Raw genomic sequence first — 24,480 nt, 5'->3', positions numbered from 1 at the left:
GTACCCTTGTTTGCCAGTAGGTGCGCCTTTAAAAAAAGCAATCCTCAAACTCCGCCTATTCATGTTTACATGCATAATTTTCTCCTGATGATTGGATCACAGATTGATCTACACCACCCCTTCTTCATCGAAATTTCATTGAGATTGAACTCAGTCAGGTCGTTTACGGTATTTTCCGGATTATAAGTCGCTCCGGAGTATAAGTCGCATCAGTCAAAAATGCATCATGAAGGGGAAAAACATATATAAGTCGCACTGGACTATAAGCTGCATTTATTTAGAAAATTATTTCACAAAACCCAGAACAGACATTTAATCTGGAAAGGAAAGTTATTCAACTAAACAATAGGATATACTGTAGTTAATGTTTCAGTTAACAGTTTTCAGTTGTTTTCAGTAATTTTTTTAGGGGTAGGGTAAAGGAGCATCATGTAGCGCCCTCTCGCGGCTGTAGACTAATGTTTTCTCTTGGTTCATGTTAGTCAGCATGAATTAAGTTTGACATATAAGTCGCACCTGACTATAAGTCGCAGGACCAGCCAAACTATGAAAAAAAGTGCGACTTATAGGCCGGAAAATACGAAACGGTGTTTAAATTAAGGCTTTTCAGTCCGATTGAACCATCAATCCGATTACAACAGAATTATCTGTTTGCATGTAGATGTAGCTATAAGCAGGGCTCGCAAAATTTGAAAATCTCTGGTAGCCCTTCGGGCAGGCACTATTCAGTTTTTGGAAGCCCGAAATGAATGCAAGTAGGCCAAATAAAAAAGACATTACTTTTAATGTAGAATATTAAGACAAATCATCTATCAAAACACAAATTACAAATATAAAATAATCAAATTACAATCATCAATACAAATATTTGCTTCTAACTGAGCTGAAATTAGAAGTGCCTGATTGAATATGAAATATAAATTAAAGTCAACAAATAATAAAATGCCACTCGACGTTGTGGGCATAGCACAGATGTGTTCCTCAATCCGTTTTCACCACGGGCCAAATACTGCCAATACAAAGCCTATAGAGTCAATGACCACAGTGTTTGCTATGCTATTTTTGTTGTTGTTTTTTATACTGTTGTTTTTTTAACAAACAAAAATCTGTATTTCCATGCAAGCCAACTGTTACTGCTCATCTTCACACTGGATATTCTCAACATTTAATAGTGGTTTAATGGATCACAAAACTCACAGTTTGGATAATACAATGTTTTTCCAGTTAAAGATTGGATCATTTTTTCGTTCAGAAAAATAGGGGCTGCTGTCTCTTTAAGAGCGAGTTCTGCAAGGAGTCACATATACTGTACTATAGCCTTTTTCGTTAGGGATGCACGATATATCGGCCGACATATCGTTATCGGCCGATAACTGCTTATTTTTAATATTATCGGTCGTATAGCAAAATTAGGCCGATAAATGAAAGCCGATAAATGATGGATTATTTTGGTTTGTTGAACCACTTCACTTGCTCTTTGCTGGCCATGTGAAGTTTTGATTGGTGCTTTTTGTGACATAGCACGAAGATGACACGTGTTGCGGGCTTAAGAAGAGTATGCTAGTCTAGCGCAAAGACAAGATGTCTGCGGTCTGGAAGTTTTTCATTGTGAAAATAATATGAATATTTTTCTGCCTATATATATCGGTTATCGGTACACAAATATAAAGAGTTATCGGTATCGGCCAAAATTTCCATATCGGTGCATCCCTATTTTTCGCAATTCTCTTCACTGAACATGCAATCTATGGTCTTGTACACACTGCAAACTTTCGGGAGTGACAACCGCATTAACATGCGGGAGTGAATCCCCTAAAGTATGTTTCATGTCTGTACGGAACAAGACTCACTCCTGAAAATGTGATGATTGACACAGAAATAACCATAGCAACATTCTGCCGTCTCGCGTGCTTTTCACTCACAGCTTTGACCAAAATAATAACAGCATTGTGTTTTGCAATAAAGCTCCGTCTTGGCGTCGTGTATTTTACGCTTTTGTGAGGCTGCTTCACAGCGTGGAGCGCACGGTCTTGCAGTGTTGCCAGGTCCTCGTATTTTTTGTACGTAAATACCGTTTTGGCGCTTACCCGTTTATGGCTTTTGGCTCAGGAAGCAATCAAGTTTTTGGTGTTAACAAAGTGTGAGGGTGTCGGTCCCAATATTTTGATCTTTGGGGTAAAGCATTTAGATTTATTCCGGTTTATTATTGGATTTTTCTTGTTCGCTGTTTTTTTAGGGCAAGAGCTGGCAACACTAGTCAGCAAACACTTGTGCCTCTGTCATTTTCTGAACCGCACATACAGAAGACTTTTTCCCCTTCTAAGCATTTATTTTTCAGAAGAGAGACCTGTCCGGTTTATGATGAACGTTTAAACAATTGATTAACTACTAGTTGTTCAGTTCGGTTATGTACACACTGTGCAGAGTTTTTGTAAATTCGGTTGTCACTACCTGCATTTTGCGGGAGTTAATTCGGTTGTAGAATGCGGTTGTGAGTCCCGTAAATTACTGAACTGTGTGTGTACAGAACAGGATTAAGCATTAAAAGGTGAAGTGACAACCGAATTAATATGCAGTGTGTACGGGACCTATATGACTTTAAAGTTTGCTGCGGGAGATTTAATTTTTTACGTGAGGATAGTAATGAGTGACAGGAAATTTGGAGGGAATTTTGATCCAGATTGTCAATGACAAATCAGTACTGCTCGTTTCCTGTACAGTTTGCGGCTTCGCGCGATGGTGAAAGTAAACACGAGCGCACATACAAACACAATTTAAATACCGAATTCCTGAATTTCATACACAATAATTACCCATCCAAATCTGTGAGAGAATGCATAAGCAATATATTTTCCTCCCTATAAGTCAAGATAGCCCGAAGGAGGGCAGAGATTCATTTTGGTAGCCTGACTGCAAGGCACAATATCTCTGGGACATCGGGCTAGTGATTTCGCGAGCCCTGTTTAGATTCAGTTGCTACTCTGCTGTTATTTACTGCATGGTGTTGACTGATTCGTCTTTAGATCGGATTCGCAGGTGTATCTAAATCGCAGGTTTATGGAGGGATGTGAAGAAAGAGAGAAGATCATATGACAGTACATGGATGGCATGATTTCATTAAGACCTTGTGTAGTTTGTGGATGAAATGGGGAGGATATTGCCCTTTAAAAAAAGGACATTCCCAGCATACCATAACAGGACTCAGTAGCAAGACACTTTTACAACAGCGTTCTCCTATCAACAATGAACCACGGTAACATAAACAAAATACTTTATCGAAAAATTATAATTATGCCATAATTTACCCATTCCAATATCATTACAATGCCAAATTCAGAACGAAAAGTTTAGCTAAGCAGCCCATACAATGAAAGCAGATGGAGATCGGGGTAGACTAATAAGGTAGCTACCCATCTAGACAACATCCACAAATCAATAAACCAAAACATCATCACCCATCTTCTAGTGCAGTGGTTTTCAAACTGGGGGCCAGGGCCTCCAGGGGGGCCACGAGATGGTGCCAGGGGGGCCCCAGTTTTATGACATTTTATGAAATACATTAATTTATCATGAATTCTGTGTAATTAAACCTAAAAAAAAAAAGCCTACTAACCAAAAGCACTTCTTTTTTTGTATAATTTAATGTTTTTTCTTACTAAAATGTTAAGTTTTAGAACAGTTTTTGTCACAAATTTTCTTTGGGGGGCCGCGAAGGAATGCACCGTACACAAGGGGGGCCACACGCTGAAAAAGTTTGGGAACCACTGTTCTAGTGTCCCACCCGACCACACACATACACACACTGACCAGTAGGCATGGGCCGGTATAAGATTCTGGCGGTATGATAACCTTTAGCAAAAATACCACGGTTTCACGGTGTTACGGTTTTGCCATTGCAATACTAAAATGTGTTATTTTTTAAATGCCAGGTAAAAATAAAGCCTTTAAATTATAATATGCTTTCAAAAAATATATAATTTTTTTGTAATGTATATTAAATGTAAACATCAAATCAATCACATGACTTAATGATTTAATGAATTTTGTATAAACACAGCTCATACCTTGGAGACGGTATCACAGAATATTTCAGTGGTTTTGAAACCTTGACTGTTTAAAACCTCGGTATACCTTGAAGCCGGTAATCGGCCCATGCCTACTGACCAGTCCTGGCTGTTAATGGCATCTCCATATCCCGGCGTGTCAACCACAGTCAGGCGGAGCTTAACTCCTCTCTCCTCGATTTCCACAGTGGACGCTTCGATCTGTACCGTGCGCTCAATCTTCTCTACAAGCAGACAAAAACACAAACAAACATGGTCACGTTTACAGAACAAAGTGTGCAAAAACATCTGGGGAGCACGGTGAGGTCATCGGACACAAAAATACATGTGATCTGTGGACATCATAAAAGAGATTTAGGAGACATTCTTTTAAAAAAGCTTCTGTGCACCAGTGGGAGGAAACCCTGAGCTACAGACGGGATTATTTTGTTGAAAACACCCTGTCCTCCAGAGCGCTTTAATGGACAAGGAGCTCACAGAGGGATTTTCAGGGGATTTATATTTAAATCAAAAACATTCTCCATTCCATGTTGAGTAGCATCATACAGTAACTAATCTACAATCATTTATTTCACAGCGCAATATGCTCTGTAAAATGAATGCTGAACGGTTTTGATATTCTAGTATTTATTGTACAGTATTTAGGCATTTTGAAATGTTTGTAACTTGAGCATTCAAATGTTTTTGAGTAGAGACAAAAATTAAGTTCATATTTTTTAAGACTTGTGGAGATCATTTAGACACAATGTCAGTTTATTAAAGATCTTGGTGGTTACCTGCTGCTCCAGGTATATAGCGTTCTGGGTACAGATCTGTCAAAAACAAGCTGTTGATAAGGGTTGATTTCCCAAGACCAGACTCTCCTGTGAAGATAAACAACACACAGTAAACATCACCAACAGTTAACCATACAAGCCAATAACCTGAACTGTTAATGACAGAAGCCAAAGTCGTAACAACGTGGCTGAGAATCCTGTGCATTTTGTCAATAAACTTCAATTTTACTGCTGCCGTTTCTCGCCCACGTTTGATTTGTAAAACGTTCAAGAAGTTTTCAAAACCATTTGCGGCAGCAGCCGATTCAGTACATGGGTTTATTGTTCACTACGTCAAAACTTTCACATTACTAGCGACATGCAGCGATAAAGCAATTTTAAATGGAGAGCTGGCGATTTCCAGCGGCTGGCGACCGGATGGGGCATGTCCGGCGACGCAACAAATGATGAGCGACTTTCAGGAGGGACTACCAATGGGAGTGAAGCATGGAGTTTACATCATCCATCTTTCAATGGTTACTCATTTGTTTATAAGTGTTACTAGGATAACGAGAATTAGGGACGCTCCATAATTACCTCATTGAAAGAGACAGGCGACACAGAGTCGAATACAGATGTTTATTAGAAATGTGGTGTTTCCATCACTTGTATCTGATGCGATACTTCAAAATGTGCATCGAAACAGGGGGCTGGACACATAGCTACTAGAGGTGGACCAATACGGGGTTTTTTTTATGGCCGGTGCGATATTAAGAAAGCTTTATGACCGATATGAGGCCGGTATAACACAAATGTTATTACAGTAAATAAGAGACAAACAGCAATTTGGTGAAACTAAATAAACCTTTGTTGTGCATAACATTTTTACGTTACTAGTGTGGTGTTGTGTGTGACACATGCATAACGTCATGTTAAAAAGTGAATAATGACTGGTCAGTTTACTGTCTGACTTTGGCCTTACATTGAGTGACTTAATCAGTACAAACATCACATTTAAGTAATAGAGAAATTTACTGGCCGATTGAAAAAAATGATCGTTCGATGCTAATAAAAAATTCCAAATATTGGCCAATATTTCGGCCTCTGCAATATATTGTCCTATCACTAGTAGCTGCAGTGAGTGCGTTTACTTGCACAGTCTAAAGCCAACTATGCTTAATAAACTGATAACGTAAAGTGTAAAGTAATCCATAAAAGTCTGGTCTTGACTTGAACAGTTGGCAGAGAAACTGCAAAAATAAAAGCTTGTGTTACATTTACAGTTTTTGCAGCAGGAACAGAGATACAACAGTATAGATTTAGACAGATCTCCTGCCGGCTTTTTGAATGACAAGACGTACTCTGTACTATAGGCAGTGACGTCAATGCCTGCAAGAAAACTGACAAATTTTTAAATCCTGTGTAAATGCAGTTTTCTGCATGAAAATACATATAAACAGGTTTATAATAAGCAGATTTTTGATAGTTATCTGCTTATTCTGTGCATGTAAACTAGGGCTTCACGATAAATCGCATGCGATATCTTGCGCATCTCGTCAGTAATGCCGGTTCCGTGATTAGTAGTTAATGTGATTTGTCAGTGAATTACGGCTCTGTGTAGTAAATGCCGCTCCATCAGAAAACAGGTGTTGGCGATTTACTACTAATCAAGGAACCGGCATTTCTGACGAGATGCGCATGATATCACATGCGATTTATCGTGCAGCCCTAATGTAAACACACTTATTGAATGTGTGTATGTCTAAATGTATGATTGCGTAATGTGTGTGTGTGTTTCTATGGCACTCTCCTACAACCATCAGGGTGAACTCGAATCCCTTCTTCACAGACTTTCTGTGCACTTGATTGGGGAGGTTAGCAAAGCCGACATAACCTGCAGCATCAGGAAACTAACAAACACACATCAGATGTGTTAGAGATATAATACAGAGGCACATAATTCAGAAAAGACAAGATATCCAGGTTACCTTTCCTTTCTCTCCAGATTGCGACATGATTGTTTTCCCAGATGACAAGACTAAACACAAAAAAACAGCATTAGTTAAGTATCACTTAAGTCTTTAGTGGTCTACACTTTACAGTACACATTACTGTTTTAGAAAGATCAACAATACATTAATGACACACTTAAGTAAAAAAATATGTTATGGCTATTAACCATTATGATTATTTTATGACTCTATAGTTTTGCATTCTTCAACCAAAATTAGTAAATTTAATGGACAGTCCGTTTATCGCTAAATTAACCCTGACAGGGTAATATGGATGGACCAAACTATGAATGTGCACAAATGGAAGAATAATCGAATATTTGATCTGCAATAATAATTTGAATAGAAAAAAATGCTAGTCGAATGTTTGTTTTTTAATGCGCCACCGTAGGGTTAAGGCTACTGCTAATTTGAGTCTTTTTAACTTCACCTGTAATGTATTTTACAGACATTAATTTGTATGTATTTCTGATTGTTTTGGCAATTTAGATCACAGACTAAGTATTTTTAAGTATTTACTCCTAAAAGTTTCAATCCTGCTTGGGGTTGGGGTATAATATTATGTATACTATAATTTCTGTAGTACTGAACAGTACTGAATTCGTACTAACGACCGACCTGAAACACCAAGTATTTGACTCAGCCTGTATATGTATACACTCACCTAAACACATATTCAATTTTTCATTAATGCAATTATCTAATCAACCAATCACATGGCAGTTGCTTCAATGCATTTAGGGGTTTGGTCCGGGTCAAGATAATCTCCTGAACTCCAAACTGAATGTAAGAATGGGAAAGAAGGTGATTTAAGCAATTTTGAGGTCGGCATGTTTGTTGGTGCCAGACGGTATTTCTGAGTATTTCACAATCTGCTCAGTTACTGGGATTTTCACGCACAACTATTTCTAGGGTTTACAAAGAATGGTGTGAAAAGGGAAAAACATCCAGTATGCGGCAGTCCTGTGGGCGAAAATGCCTTGTTAATGCTAGAGGTCAGAGGAGAATGGGCCGACAGATTCAAGCTGATAGAAGAGCAACTTTGACTGAAATAACCACTCGTTACAACCGAGGTATGCAGCAAAGCATTTGTGAAGCCACAACACGCACTACCTTGAGGCGGATGGGCTACAACAGCTAAAGGATTGCACGAGTTGACCAAAATTGGACAGTAAAGACTGGAAAAATGTTGCCTGGTCTGATGAGTCTCGATTACTGTTGAGACATTCAGATGGTAGAGTCAGAATTTGACGTAAACAGAATGAGAACATGGATCCATCATGCCTTGTTACCACTGTGCAGGCTGATGGTGGTGGTGTAATGGTGTGGGGGATGTTTTCTTGGCACACTTTAGGCCCCTTAGTGCCAATTGGGCGGCCACGGCCTACCTGAGCATTGTTTCCATCCCTTAATAACCACCATGTACTCATCCTCTGATGGCTACTTCCAGCAGAATAATGCACCATGTCACAAAGCTCAAATCATTTCAAATTTTTTTTGTACATAATAATGAGTTCACTGTACTAAAATGGCCCCCACAGTCACCAGATCTTAACCCAATAGAGCATCTTTGGAATGTGGTGGAAAGGGAGCTTCGTGCCCTGGATGTGCATCCCACAAATCTCCATCAACTGCAAGATGCTATCCTATCAATATGGGCCAACATTTTTAAATAATGCTTTCAGCACCTTGTTGAATCAATGCCACGTAGAATTAAGGCAGTTTGGGAGGCGAAAGGGCGTCAAACACAGTATTAGTATGGTATTCCCAATAATCCTTTAGGTGAGTGTATATGTATATAATATACACAGATTATAATAGCTTGTTGTGGATATTTCCTAATTATAAGCCTTCTATGAATTTATGACAAAATGAAAAATACATAAAACGTCCAAAAACATTTCTTAATTAACGTCATTTAAATAAACGAATATTAGTTTATGAGCTCGAATATTTTTTAATGTTATATCACTAAAAATGCCCAGCCCTAGACCAAACCCAATCATAGGGCCTCTGGCAACACCCTGAATGGGGTTCATTTAGTCAAATGGGCTATTAATCTTTCTCATCATCACACTCATACAATCTTAATAGATTAACTGCGTTGGGCTGAATGTTGATGGAGAACATGCATCTCTGATAAGCAGGGGTGTGTTCGACATGAAAAGTAAGAGAGAGTGAGAGAGAGAGTGAAAACGAACGAACAATAATGTTTATCTTTTCACTTCCTGGAAACACTTTCCTACATTTTCACCCCTCCTACAAATGAAAAGTCCAACACATTAACCTTACAGGAACACTGAAGTGTGTTATAGGGTTCAGGTGGAAGTGTATGTAATTTAGTGACAGCTGGGGTTCAAGTCCACACTGTAACAGCTGTAAAATTGATGGATTTGAGATATTAATTTTGAGTGTTTCTACTTCCCAGCCAAGAAGAAAAATCAAGAGTTTCTCTGAAATAAACTGAAACTAATTGAGAGTAAATGTCAGATTCAGGGCGTTTATGTCAGCAATGCACATTTAATCGCACACACACACACTTCTCTGGGAGGTCTTGTTATCGCTGGCTGGGAATTATGGGAAGGATAATGGCTTCAGATTAATCAAATGGCCTCATTATTGTAGCAGTGATTAAAATGAGCGGCACCACAGGGGAAAATACACTTTAAACAAAATGTGATTTTACAAACCCACAACCTTTCACACACCGCCTCACTCCTGAATACGAGTGCAGGTGGTGATTTGACTTAAAGAGATTTGCTGTTTTTACGATAAATGGAAAATGTTTTTGAGGTTATTAACAGAATTCCTGACCGGGCTTATCGGATCGTAAGCTTGTTGTGAGACATGTGACTGGAATATACAGTCAGAAAACTTTTGCTGGGAGAAAGCTGAGGTTACTGACGGATGACCGGTCACAATAACAGCAGTGCATTTTAGGAATGAACAGAACGAGATTGAACCAAAGCAACACTTCAGTTTACGAGTGAGAACTGCTGCCTCATGACCCAGACTGTAAATCAATTCAAGTCTGAAGAGCGGCTCCGCTCAAACTCACTGATGAATGATCCCAAAAGACAAAGAACGGAATCACTTTCAATCATGGCCGGAAATAAGACAGGAGTTATGAGCGTGAGATGAGCCGTGATAAATAGAGAGAAAGGGAGGGTAAAGATGTGAAAGAAAGTGAGGAGGACAGATGTAGGTTAAAGGTTTGTTTAAATCCTTAAAATGGGCAAAAGGAAAAGTGATTCTTGCCAAGACATTTTTCCAAGTCTGAATACATGAAGCATTTCGTCGTAGTGTCTCAATAATTCCCACAGACTATTGACTTTGCAAGCTATTCAAGTTTATAAAAAAGCAAAAAAAATGGAAGTGAAACACTTCGTGGTTCCTTCATTATAAAGAGGTAATTTCGAAACCCATCCTGTTTATGTGTCACTCGTCTTGCCAAGACTCAGAGTCATTATAAAATAGGGGATTTCTAACAGGAGTGTTTTTACATGAGCCAAAAGATATCAGCTGAGAAATGTGAGCTGTTGAACTCTGATGTTTCTTGTTTTAGATTAAACAACAAATTGAGAATTGAAAATGTAAATGTTGTATTAAGCAGAAAACTTTTAATTTTGTGTTTTACCCATTTTTATCATAATACCCTCATCCTATTCAAAATAATAGTGCATTAGGACATACATAAATATATAGGATACCACATTGAAATAATTGAATTTAAAATAAAAGCCAATAAATTAAAAACATCAAACAAAAAACAATCTTAAATATTATGTATAAAGAAAAACTATTTGAGTTGATGTCTTTTTCTAGTTTAACATGGACGTTATGGATGTTAAAGCTCACATAACACAAGCTATTTCTGCTTATCTCATGTTAATCTTGAGTAGGGCTGTAACGATTAATCGTGCAATTGTGCGTTTTCTCAATGAATGAATTATGGTGAAATCCCGGCATATCCCAAAGCCAGAGGGCGCTCTTGTGCAGAAACCCCCTTTGTGCCACAGAACAAGTAGCATTACAAATACTATTCCAGGAAATGTCTATAGGAATATTTATATCGCTGTTCTTTAAATTGTGTCAGGTATTTTAAGAATATTTTGAATGATTTTGTTTAACGAGTGTTGCTTTTTTAAATGCACATTATAAACGACTCCGACTCATAATGATTTTAGATTGATGAGGAACTTTTACTGACCAAATGCCAAAGTACACGCACAAGATTTTGAATCGATTCTGAATCGATTTCAGAGGCATTTTTAATGGGACACACGATTAATCGTTGCAGCCCTAATCTTGAGTACCTATAGACTAGTACTTCATCATTCATACATCCAAAAGTCTTTAGTTTTATCAGGTTTATAAAATATAGATCACCCAATACTTTCCGAATAAACCCGACCCCTTTAAGGTTTAGCATGGACGGAGTGAGTCACGAGCAAGCAACCCACACAAAACATTATCCTACCGTCTCTGGATAACTTATGATTTACTACATGTTCGTGTCGTTTACATTATATGCACTTACGCAACGATTGCAAACAAAACACAGACATTTTACGCAGTTTTACTTACCGCCTGCGACTCTTGACCCGGTTGGGACCCCCCATTTCAACAAAACCCAGCGTTAAACAAACACTTACTCACAACTACCCCAGATACACAAACTACATCCATTGTTTCCATAAAACAACTGAACAAGCTTAAATTTCCCTCACAAACAACAACACACTTTTTGGTGATGTTGATTTCGTGTCAGCTCTTGGTTGGTGTGTGCATACGCTATTCCGGTTAAAGTGCCCATATAAGGACTTCCACTGTACTTCCTGCGCTGAAATTGCCCATTAAAGAAATACAGCAAGATCATTATGTTAATAAGTCAGAGTGCATAAAATAGCTTTTTTTTAATTTTCAGTTCTTGCTTCCTCTACACACGACGGCTGATAAACCGTAAGTCATTTATTTCCTACGGAAAATCGCAAAGTGGCTGCGTAAGGTGCCGACCGTCTACGGATACGTAATTTTCGGATCCGTTTTGACATGTGGATCCGTTAAAAAAAAGTTAACTTGTGCGACTACACCACATACGATAAGCTGAGCGGATGTGATGTATTTCAGAGTATTCCAATCCAAACACTGTTAGAGCTAAAAATGATTTAATTATTTTTGTTTAACTTTATCAGTAACACTTGAATCCTTTAAAAAAACTATTGATTACTGATAAGTAATACATTAATAATTTAATATGTATCTGTTATTATTTTAATCTCGTCTCTATATGTTCTGTCCGGCTATGTCATATATGCATAGGTGTTTTTTGTTTTTATTCATTTGCATTCATTATTTATTCCACTATGGTAAATGTAAGAATGAAGCCTCTTGCGCTGGAATGAGCTTCTCTCCCATGTTACGATTAAACTGAACCTACATTACGACTGCCACTAGGGGGCAACTCCAAATCGTTTCCGAACGTCGTATGCAGTGGAAAGGCGACTTAATCCCTCCCACTCCAAAATGGCACTAAACTCGATGGAAAAGCTAACCAAGCCAAAGTGAACTAAGCAGACACGACCTGACCCTTGAGGTACTATTCAATGGAAATGCACCATAGTTGTGCTTAGGAACATCCCCAAATTATTGATCATTATGTTCGTCCAAGGCAAGCCAAAGAAAAGGGGGATATAACAAATAATCGTTTCCCTCAAATTGTTATGATAAATGTATTCACTAAGTTTTATTGTTTTTTGTAAGGAATATTTGTATAAACTACTTGAATGTCCAAAAATAACTAAGGCCTAGTCCTAGATTATATTTAAACCCTGTCCGGGAAACTGACCCTAAATCTTGCTAGTGGCATTTGGTACCAACTGAGCTCCATACTGAAATATCAGTTGTCACAATAGATTTTTACATTTTGTTTATATTACATTTTTAACTATAATATCTAACTCCATTGTCTTTAACCCCTTCAGACTGATTTTCCAGTTTTTAATCAGTGTGCCTTATTTTTAATTGGTTAATCACCATTTTTATTTTTTTATTGGTTTGAGCCACAAAACGTGATGTCCATTATAGTGGACGCAGGGTCTGAAGAGGATACAGCAGAAAAAGTGGCAAGTCTGATGGATTAGTCAGTAGTTGTAAAAGGTGTTTTAGAAAGAGAGATATCTATTAAACCAACTCCAATGCATTTTTTAAAACTCCCTCAAACTCCCTCTTAGCAACAGGTCACAAAACTCACTCGATGCCAAATTCATGAGAAAAACGCAGGATGCCAAATTCATGAGAAAAACGCAAGATAACCTTGAGTAAATTTTAATAGTAACTCAATCTGAAGTTGAAACGGCTTCCCTCGTCCACACCCTGCGTGATAATGTGCTGAATTCAGAGCACGTCTACACTCCGACTGCAAACTAACTCAGAAATTTGTGTTATATAACAACTTTAACACGTCTGCAACAAAGCATCGACTGATACGACCTGTTATTTTATATCAGTGTAACTTTATACCAACTTTGACACACAACAATAACTACAGTCACACTGAGAGTTGATGCATAATAACATTTTCAAAGGCTTGATTGATTCATCACTTCCGGACAGAAACGCGGGACAACTTCGACTAACGTTCTACTCGTCAGAATCTCTTACCTGTTAAAACTCTAGATAAAACACAAAAAGTTGTCGTTTTTCCACCTTCCTTGATTTCTCTCTTTCCAGCAGGCCAATCCAGGGAATCCGGAAACCACTACAATTCCGCCCTTATCCCACAATGCCCGTTTACTGATGAATGTCGACTCCTGCGCAACAGAAGCCATTGCGGCTCAAGTAGTGACGTTGACGACGGCCGTTCAGGTGGCGATTTAGAGCCAAGATGGCGGAGATGGCGCACAGTTTCAATACGATCTTAAATGTTTTGCCCAAAGGGCTCGACAGTGCGTGTTTGAACACGCATAAGGTTATACAAAAATAAACATAAATAATTATTTTTATTTTATTAATAAATTAAACCAATGTTGTTTTTGTTAAACACTTTAATATGGATTTAGTTAGCGCTTTAATTTATGCAACATTTCGATTTTCTTTATATTTATTTTAATGATCTTATTTGATGATAAACAACCGAGAGCATTTTTTTAAGTAGCCTGAGCATATCTAAACATTTGATTTTTTTTAATAGAAACTTATTGTACATAACATAATAAACAGCAGCATAACCGACCCCAAAAGTGTGATTCTTCTTTCTGTGACCCTTCATACAGAAAGAGAGAGAGAGAGACCGCATCCTCATTGGCGAGCAACTGATGCTCTGTGATGCGATTGGACCAAAGTTTCACTTCAGTCTTAAACAAAACACACACCCCTCCTTCTCTCTGCGTGCAGCTATTATTCCACTCCACTTATTCCCAGTCTAGGAAAAGTCCGTTAGTCACAGCGGAGACAGAACGCATTGATGCTGTCCACCTGACACAGACTCTTTACTTTTTCTTGATTAATCCTTAAGGAAACTAATTTGAATAGAAGAATTTAAAAAGAAAATTTTTTAATTCAAATACAAAAACTGCTTAAAAGATTTTTCAGAGAATAGATTAGATTTGAATCCTGGTACCAAAGCCAAACAAAGATTCCCAAACTTTTGGATTTGGGTGCGCAGATATACCCGGCCACCGAAAGGATTTAAAGGAAAGTTACGAGCAAAAGCAATGGCCTCAGCGGCACTAGAGATCCTGGGTTTGTCCATGTGCGTCCTCGGCACGCTTCTGGAGATGACCGCTTGCGGGCTTCCCACCTGGAAGGTGACCGCCTACATCGAGGCCAACATCGTGGTGGCGCAGACCATCTGGGACGGTCTGTGGATGTCGTGCGCCGTGCAGAGCACCGGCCAGATGCAGTGCAAGATACACGACTCCATGCTCGCTCTCGGCCACGACCTCCAGGCAGCCCGCGCGCTCACTGTCATCTCATCCGTGTTGTGCGTAATCGGGCTGATGGTGGTGATCGCCGGCGCGCAGTGCACAAATTGCATCAAGGAGGATAACGTTAAGGCGCGGGTGGTGAACGTCGGAGGGGTCATCTACATCATCAGTGCCATCTTTGTGCTGGTGCCCCTGTGCTGGATGGCCAACAACATCATCTCCGACTTCTACAACCCACAGGTGCCCACCGCCAAGAAACGGGAGATCGGCGGGGCGCTGTATATCGGCTGGGCGGCCAGCGCGCTGCTGCTGATCGGTGGCAGTATACTCTGCTGCTCGTGTCCTTCATCTGGAAGCTCTGGATACTCTGTGAAATACGCGCCCAACAAAAGATCAACGCCAAACGGGGACTATGACAAGAGGAATTATGTTTGAAATGAGGATGATGATGCGCTCTGGACTGATGAAAGACAACAACATAGACAACAAAAAGTTCTTGTGTGTTGCACCACCTGCAGATATTTGGTTGTTTTTTGTTTGTTTAAAAAAATAAGTTTAATTTGACCAGTTTTAGACTACTGATTGGCTGATGTGAACAACTTGGTTTATTTTAATGTGCTGTTTCAAAAAAGAATGCAAGAGATCTGACTAAACCAAGAAAAAAGGTTTTTAGGTACCTCAGAAAGTTTGTAAAAGTTTGTAAAACCCTTGAGTTGGTATAACTGTTAGGATCAAATATGTTTACTGATGTGTTCATTGTCCTGAAGAGGTTTCAGTTGTGTGTAAATCTATAGGAACCTCTGCTTCTGCACATTTACACAGACTCAACGCTTGAATTGTCAGCGGGGAGAAACAGCTGGAAACTATAAAGACTGCAAATCTTGCTTTGTCATTTCTAAAAAAAAAAACATTCATACTGAGATGCTTCAAGTATCATGAAGACAAGGCTACACAGAAACAAGCAGAGCGGCATCATGCCATGTCCACTGTGGAAAAATGTTTGTTTTGGGATTATCCTGCCAGTAATGCCTTGAGGAATTAAAAGTTTATGGATGGTTATGTTTAATGTTTTCTCAAATTGCTACGATAAGTTCATCAGTGACTGAAGGGTTTATTTTTTGTAACTTTTGTAATTGTTTTTGAATGAATGTTGTTTGGAATAAACATTTACAGTTTTGACAGAAACGTGAGCGTTTGTATTTTTGTTTAACACACTTTATGACACCTCTGTATATTTCAGGTTAAATGAAGGCTTTAATTACACTAATATATACTTATAGTTAAAAAAAAACATGCCTGTGCTCATGCCAGTCTTTGTGTGGTGTATAATTAGTCTTATCTGTAGTCAGTATTGTCCTTTACATTTACAAACAGAATTTTCTTTATTAGTTAATTTGGTAAACATAGCAACTTTAAAGACCTCACCTGACAAGCTCTACAGATGTCAAGTTTACTAAAATAATATCTGAGAACTGAGAGGTTAATAAATAAAAAGTGCACAGTCAGGTCAGTAAAGTGTAAAACTTAGGTACCCAAGGTCTCCAAAATCTTCATGCTTAAGGCTTAGCTGGTCATATGGCTGATCATAGCAGCGAAAACATGTCAGTCACACTTAGATTGTGCTGGAAAACTGACCTGCTTTTACTGCTTAATACAGAAGACAAGAACCGGTCAGACACTTTGAATAAAAAAGCAGAACAAGTGTCCTTAGATAATGTTGTGCAATGTAACACGGAACACAATAATGACACCAAAATAATTGTCATTATTTACTCACTCTCATCCCCAATGTCTTTTACTGTTCTGGAGAACAGTTTAAAAAACTGTTTTGGGTTTTCTGGTTACTATGGGAGTGGATGGTGACCACCACTTTAAGCTTCAAAAGGACCCAAAACATGTTAAACAAATAACTTCACTCGACTTGTGCTGTATATTTTAAGTGTCCTGAAGGCATACAGAATAGTTTGGTGGAAAACAAATTAAAATATAATTCATTATTTGATGAAAGTCCTGAGCGATGTCCATAACAAGAAAGTAGAGGAGCAAATGTCTTACCTAAAATATAGGACAAGTGGAGTTATTTAAAACGTTGGTCCTTTTAAAATGTAAAGTTTAAAAAAAATAGTGTTTTGGGTTTACTGATTACTGAATGGTGATCGAGATTGAGTACTAAAGGAAAAAATAAATTTTGGGTTCAAACGTTTTGTTTCTGGGTAAACTATTCCTTTAACTGGTACTCAGGGTTCCCACGGGTCCCTTTAAAGTTTTTGAAAATATACATACATAGATACAGGGCATTGAAAGTGCTTGAATCTATTTTATGCAAGAAGTTTTCTGGAAAAAAATTCATATTATTCCCTGTGTAGTGTAGGATAATATCATTAAAATTCTAGACTTTTTATATATTATATTATTTACATTCAGACACACTTACCCCTAAAGTGTCACCGCAGTGACGCAGCGCGAGTTCCCTCAAAAGGAAACTGTAACAATGTATCTTAAAAGGTAACACGATGTAACCTTGATCTCACTTGAAATGTGTCCCCACATTTAGTCCTTGAATTTGAAGGTATTGGACCTGGATTGGACCTGGAGTATTAAACTGTATTTTTAAATCCATTTGCGTTTAGGAGCAGAGGTCAGTAAGCTGTTAACTTGACCAATAAACAATTCAAGTTTATTTTTACGTTGTTCGAAAATCATAGAGATGAGATTAAATTATTAAAGTTTTCATTACATGTACTTTCATTTGTGGATTCAGTCATGTTAAATAACATATCTGACAAAAAATCTTTAGATGTTATAAAACCATTTTAGATTATTTGACAACATAGTTTTATAGTGTAAAAGGCAATTGTTTGGTGTAAAATTTCTGTAGTTTATAAGTTTGTTAACAGATTTGTACCCCCCAAACTTTTCCAAGTGTCAATCACAATATAGTCTGTATAAACATCTACAGCAGTGCTTTCTAATCCCATTGTGGGATTGTTAGTTCCAGTCACCCTCCGGAGGCAAAGAAGGTTACGAGGCTGTAACGAGTGTGTTTTGGGTGGGGAGTTTAGGAGGGTATTTGGGGGAGGTGTCCAGACTTTTTAAAAGGACCTTCCATCCATAATGAAGAGAGGCGCATGGGGGCAGCCACGACGTCATTTAAGAATCTTCGTCATGGCAACCACAAAAGAACCTGCAGTTGCCTGGTGACGGGACCCCATAATGTGGCCATATGGATGAATACAATGAACGACCCGTCGGCAGACATTCCAAGACACAGATGGGGGAGAAAACGGGAGTAAAATGAGGGACAAGAATGTGAGAAAAGAACAAAAACTACTCACTGAAACAAACAAATAAACAAATCACACACAGATGCCGTAAAAATGGTTTGTGTGTAACCTTAAATATGCTAGTTTTTATTTATTTTTACAGAAAGATAAAACTCATACAAGGTTTGTTTGTTTTTTCTGCGTAAAGAAACTTGATGACTCATTTTAACACTTAATTAATAAAGCAACAACGTTTGAAGAGAATTCTTGAAGAATTATTGAAGAAAAGTAGTCAGATATTTCAGATTTAAACAATATGTGACCCTGGCCCACAAAACCAGACTTATGGATATATTTGTATAGCCATAGGTCCAAATTATAGATTTTTCAAAACGTTTATTTTTGTCAGTGCACGCAGTTGGACAACTTTAAAGGCAATTTTCTTAAAATTAAAATGTTGACACCCTTAAATTCCAGATTTTCAAAAAGTTCATAAAAATTGGTGGTCCAGGGTTAAATTTCACAGTAAAATCAAGGCAGTCATCATGTCACCTGATTTTTGAATTAGGCACTAAACAGAGTACTCATTTAAAGTTATTTTATTTCTTTGGGAGTCCTACACAGACTCATTGGGGGATGAAAGGAAGAGCAGTACCATTCACAAGAGATAACTGAGGCATCTTGGTGTCATGGCAACTACAACAATTTACTGTGATTACACTTTTCATGAGAATCAATCAACCTTAAATGGCTTACTGATAGTTTAATCAAATTATTTTTGTTACATTAAGAAAAATCACAAATGTAATTTATTTTGTCACCCTGATCATAAAGGTCAGTTTTTTAAAACTGAGATTTATACATTATTTAAAAACTGAAATAAATAAGTTTTCCATTGATGTATGATTTGTTAGCATATAGACGGTTTCAGCAGTAACAACATAAACAAGCGGCTGTCGCGGTCCGCAGTAACTTCCGGTAAACTCCGCTAATAATTAATAACAACAAAGTACTTCAAACGTAGTTTATTTATATAACAAGCAAAACAACAACACATAGATTACATAGAAAGCCAAAACATTTGTTATTTTTGACGAGGCATTTGTTCAGGAGATCAGTTTAGCAACTACTTTGACCATTAAAAAAACGAAACCGGAAGTAAGGTTCGGATCCAGACGTGTATCACGTGCGTCCGATGAAACCGTCTATAGGACAATATTTGGCCAACTAATTGAAAATCTGGAATTTAAGGGTGCAAAAAAGTAAAAAATATTGAGAAAATCTCCTTTAAAGTTGTCAAACACTGTTAAACATTTCAAGCTGGTTAAACGTAGAAACAAAAGTTCATCTGCTGCCTTAAAATGTGAGTTAAGTATACTTGAAGATATGCTTTGTTTCAACTCACAAGTCGTTAAGACAATGTGTAACTTTACGTTTAACTTTTTGGAAACTTACAAACATGAGTTTAATATCTAAAACTTTCCGTGATTATTTGACATAAATATTAAGAGTAAGTACACATAACTTAATGAGGTTTTCATGTTTTACAGTAAAGTTTTGATATATTTATGGTAGGAAATTTACAAAATATCTTTATGGAACATGATCTTTACATAATTATTTTTGGGATGAAAATTTATAATTTTGATTCAATAAAATGTATTTTTGGCTTTAGCTACACATTTGTTTCTTCTTAAGACCAATGAAAATATATAGTGAACTATTGAAGACTACTATCTAAATGTACAGGATTTGACAGACTTTATTCTTTAGAGATCTCAAACTGCGATTTGCCAGTGTATCAATTTAACAATGAACTCAGATATTCATAATTTTTCTGAGATTGAATAATTTCATGCACATTAATTTAACAGCTCTATTCTCGTATGTCACAAATTAAGTCATTTTTCTCATTTATTTACAATTCCAGATAACATAAGAAGAAAAAAGTTTTTAATTTTTTTTTTTAAACCAAACCTAAGTAGGAACTTCATGAGATTTCCTTCAGGTTGATTAATAAAGTTATGGTTGTTGTGGCTATAACGTAAATACACAAGATCACTTTCTCCTTCTCTATTTCTCTCTCTCTCTCTCTCTCACACACACACACACACACAAACACACACACACTGTGCTGACCTCTGCACTACAAAGGTCAAATGTCATTTCCCGCTTCCCATGAATGACCAATTGTGATATCATCACCCACACCATTGCCACAGCGACGATTCCCTGTTAACAACCTCTCACCCTGACTCACACCCTTTGAGAGAGATTACTGAGTGTCCACGCTCGCTCTGTCAATCAAACAATCTGACCGGAAACAAAGTATCATTACCACACAATGATAAACTCTGATTATTCACACCTTTCATGACACCTGTTTCAGCTCATTTGCAACAGCCACAAGTACAGAAATGATTTCAGATCATCTTAGCTTTTCTGAAAACATGTGTTCATAATTTTGGTTTAAGGTCTGGTCTACTAATGCTGATGTTTTTGGCACAATGTAATGTTAATCAACAAACAAGAACAAGCTGTGTTGTGCTTGGATGTGATTATGATGCAGAACTGTAATAGAGCAAAAGAATGATCAGACTTCCTGTACTGGGGTCAGCTGAACAGGAAACAGGAAGGAAATAAATGAGGAGGGGCATGTGTGTGGGGTCATTATTATGCATTAAAAATGGGAGTGTCATCATAATCAAGGAAAGATGACGCATGGAAATACCAAAACATGCTACAAGTCATTATGGTCCATGCAAGGAGAAGAACATTTGAAGACTTTATAAAGATCTCAATGTTCTTTGAGAGTACCAACCCAGTAACAAATACAGTTTTGTAGCTTTTGTTATGTATATTTATTTCTCCATAATTTGTATGATATTTAAACATTTAAACTGGGTTGCATAAATTGTGATATTACAAAGACACCAAATTGTTTACAGACTTAAATAATTGGCTACACAGCAGTGGCGGCCGGTGACTTCTTTTTTCGAGTGTGCTCGATGCAAAGTTCATCACAACATGTATGTAGCCCGTCATGTGTGTGGTTCCTTATTAAAAAATATGTGTTCTGCGCATCGAGAGATCCTGAGTGCATCACGCGTCTTGTCAAAATAAGTGCCTGCTGCAGACGCGTCTAAAGGGTTTATGATAAAAGAGACGCTCGCGTTTGCCAGATACTCGCATAATCTCATGTGTAATCAGAGTTTAAGGGAGTATCTTGCGTGTATTTTGTGAACGTTTGCGTCTCTTTTATCATAAACCGTTTTGACGAGTGTGCAGCAGGCACTTATTTTGACAAAACACGTGATGCACATGGTTCACATGACATATTTTGAAAACCCAAGCAACACACATGACACTCTGAACACTTATTTTAAATTTGCGCCCCTCGGACGAGCAGTCACAAGCCGTTACAAAGTAATAATTTTGCTTCGTCTATTTTTTTTCTTTTGATGTTTTCTAGACCCCACCCCTGATCAGAAGACTTAAGCAAAACTTTATATTTGTTTTTCATTTCATCTCATTGTTGTGAAACAATTGAGATCTTCAAGATCGTATGCGATTCTTTTCGTTCAGACTTTGATTGGCATCCTTGACTGAACCCTGCAGGTTCAGGAATGTCTGAGAATGATTCTGGAATGTTCTTAATGAAATATGGAATGTCTGCAGGTTAAAAGTAAATCAGAGTGGACGTGGATTTAACCTCCTGCCGGGAAGGCAGCTTAAGAAACCGGCACGGCTATATGGGACGGCCTTATTCTGCTTTAACGGAGCTCAAGACATTCAGCTTTTCATTACAACCAAAAGAACGTTATTCTCTTAAGGGCGGTTTCCCGGACAGGGATTAGACTAGTCCTAGACTAAAATAGACCACCAGCTAAACCAGCATCAAACCAGCATAGACCAGCCTAATTCCTATGCTGGTTTGATGCTGTTTTTTTCAACAGGGTTGTCCATCTTTTCTTGTGTATTCAGCAGTTTGTTCACTCATACACTTGTGGTAATACAGCACAAGATAGCCAACAATGGTGACCAGCTGTTGACACATTTGCTATAGAAAAAAAAGTAAAACATAGGTTTGCCCCCCATTTTTTAAATTGCACACATATATGACCTCAGAGCTAACAGATGTGGAATTAAAGCCATAAAAGTGATTTCATGGGGAGAGGTTACTTGATAAGAAACCATAATTTACATTATTAACACATAATAAACTTGCAGATTTTAAAGGGAAATGCCACCTTTTTTCAATATTTTGCTATGTTCTTACCTCAACTTAGACAAATTAACATATATCTTTTTTCAACGCATGCACTTAAAGGGACACAAGGCAGCATTTTATGTTAATAAATCATCTTCATAAGTCGGTATATGGTGAAATGACTCATTACCGGACGAATGAAGTCTCTCTCGCCCGCCCCTACCGTCTAGAATACCCCACTTGCAACTTCGCTGTATCCGACCCGGTGTCCTTCAGTCTCGCAAAGTCTCAGATATCGCGAGAAGCAGTATCACTTTACAGCAAACAACACAGAGGCAGGCGAGCTAAACACGGCTAGCGATTGTTGCAAATGGCAGAGCCGGAGAAGAAGCATCGAAAACCCTTGACGGAAGGGAAACCTAACTGGATTGGAAAAAGCTGATAAACTTGGTTCCGAGGGGGGAGGGACAACAGTTCGTTTTTATGACAGTGTGTTTGAAAGCATTTACTTTCAGACTCTAGGGGGAGCTCGTAGAGAAATATTACGCAGACTTGCCTGGTTTCCCTTTAATCTTTGTACAGCGCGTTGTGAATGTGTTAGCATTTAGCCTAGCTCCATTCATTCCTTAGGATCCAAACAGGGATGAATGTAGAAGCCACCAAACACTTCCATGTTTTCCCTATTTTAAGACTGTTACATAAGTAGTTAGTGAGTAAGTATGGTGGCATAAAATAAAATGTGGCGATTTTTTTAAGGGGATAAAAAAAGGAGAACTATATTGTATGGCGGAAGAGCACTTCGTTTGCAGCACTTCGACCTCGGGCGCATGGTTTTATCCACTTAAAAATCGCCATGTTTTATTTTGTGCCAACATACTCGTGTAACTACTCATGTGACGGTATTTAAGGGAAAACATGGAAGTGTTTGTTGGCTTCTAAATTCATCCCTGTTTGGATCCTAAGGAATAAATAGGGCTATATGCTAAATGGCTAAATGCTAACACATTCACGACGTGCTGTACAAAGATTAAGTGCACGCATTAAAAAATGATAGGGATGTATTAATTCCTCTAAGTTGAGGTAACATAGTAGAACAAATGGAAATCAGTGGTGTTTTCCTTTAAATGATCTGGTGGTTAAACCTAAATGTAATGCTGTCTGTGAAATCCAGGATAAAATCTCGTAATCTAATGATGAGATTTGAAGCATCAAAGTTTGATTTCAATCTCTGACATGACCTTACTCAGTCAACCCTATTTAAAAAACAACTATAACCAGCATAAACTAGTCTCCCTGCCTGGTTTAAACTGGTTTAGCTGGTGGAGCAAGCTGGTCTAGATGTGTTTCGGTCAAGCTGGACTTAGCTGGTGAAGAAGACCAGGGGCCAGTTGCATAAACAGTTTAGACTAGTCTTACAAGTTAATCATCAATATGATTAGCCCTAACTAATAGCTAGTTGGTTAGAATAGTACTTAAGACACAGTCTTAACTTACTAGCAATGTTTATGCAGCCAGCCCTAGCTGACGCACCAGGTACCAGGCACTTTGCCAGGCTGGGAGGACCACCTTAAACCAGCAATCCATCTTAAACTGGTTTTAGCTGTTTTTTTCCAGTAGAGAATATTAAATATATCATGATTATATTTTCACAGAATGTTCTTGGGTGATTTCATGTAAAAAACAGTCAACCATACACACACACACACACACACACACACACGCACGTACACCCACACCCAGTGTGATATGGCCACACAGAGATGCTCTATTGTTCCTGGTTATCCATGAGCTGCTAATCCTCATGGGATCAAAGCATTGAAGGGCAAAATGAAACAAAAAACAAACCCAAAGCTACAGGCCATATAATAATGGTCAAAGAGCTTTGCTGTTAGATTTGCTGGTGATAAACAGATGTTGTTTGTATCGTTCTCCTCTAATGTCTTAACGTCACAACAGCGATGTATCCTATATTAAACATCAGCTAACTAGAGCATAGCGGATGATCAACTAACCCATCCATTACATACCAGCAGAGCAGCTCAGAGGAAAGAATAACAAGTCCGGTGTTATTAACAGTGTTTGCTGGGGCGTGGTCATCTCTGTTATTATTGCTTATACTCAATGATTTGCCTGGTAGACAATGAAGCAAGTGAACAAGAAATCCCCCAGATTTTACTGGGGATCATTTCTTGACTCTCTTAAGCCAATAAGCCTTTACCTAGCAACCACCTAGCAATGCTTTAGTAGT

At 38.0% G+C, this 24,480-nt stretch overlaps 2 protein-coding genes across 2 annotated transcripts in view; one reads left to right on the top strand and one right to left on the bottom strand.

Annotated features, from left to right (window-relative positions):
* LOC129413607 (septin-2) overlaps positions 1 to 13,643 on the bottom strand; it is a 39,536-nt gene extending 25,893 nt beyond the window's left edge. Inside the window, exons 1-5 of the mRNA XM_073868134.1 lie at positions 13,495 to 13,643; positions 6,808 to 6,857; positions 6,632 to 6,729; positions 4,841 to 4,929; positions 4,165 to 4,288 (exon numbers count right to left, since the gene is read on the bottom strand). Of these exons, the coding sequence (XP_073724235.1) occupies positions 4,165 to 4,288; positions 4,841 to 4,929; positions 6,632 to 6,729; positions 6,808 to 6,834 (338 nt within the window). The 5' untranslated portion in view covers positions 6,835 to 6,857; positions 13,495 to 13,643. The remainder of the gene's footprint in view (positions 1 to 4,164; positions 4,289 to 4,840; positions 4,930 to 6,631; positions 6,730 to 6,807; positions 6,858 to 13,494) is intronic.
* Positions 13,644 to 14,215: 572 nt separating this feature from the next.
* On the top strand, positions 14,216 to 15,944 carry cldn5a (claudin 5a). Its single transcript, XM_055167321.2, has one exon. The coding sequence runs from the start codon at positions 14,547 to 14,549 to the stop codon at positions 15,192 to 15,194; it is 648 nt and encodes a 215-aa protein (XP_055023296.1). The 5' UTR covers positions 14,216 to 14,546; the 3' UTR covers positions 15,195 to 15,944.
* The last annotated feature ends 8,536 nt before the right edge of the window (positions 15,945 to 24,480 follow it).

This window comes from Misgurnus anguillicaudatus, chromosome 5 (assembly GCF_027580225.2).
Source record: "Misgurnus anguillicaudatus chromosome 5, ASM2758022v2, whole genome shotgun sequence".
NCBI classification, from domain to species: Eukaryota; Metazoa; Chordata; class Actinopteri; order Cypriniformes; family Cobitidae; genus Misgurnus; species Misgurnus anguillicaudatus.
This window is presented reverse-complemented; position numbering and strand designations above follow the sequence as displayed.

Excerpts from the sequence above, each read along its gene's own strand:
- cldn5a (XM_055167321.2), top strand. The coding sequence starts at position 14,547 with ATGGCCTCAGCGGCACTAGAGATCCTGGGTTTGTCCATGTGCGTCCTC.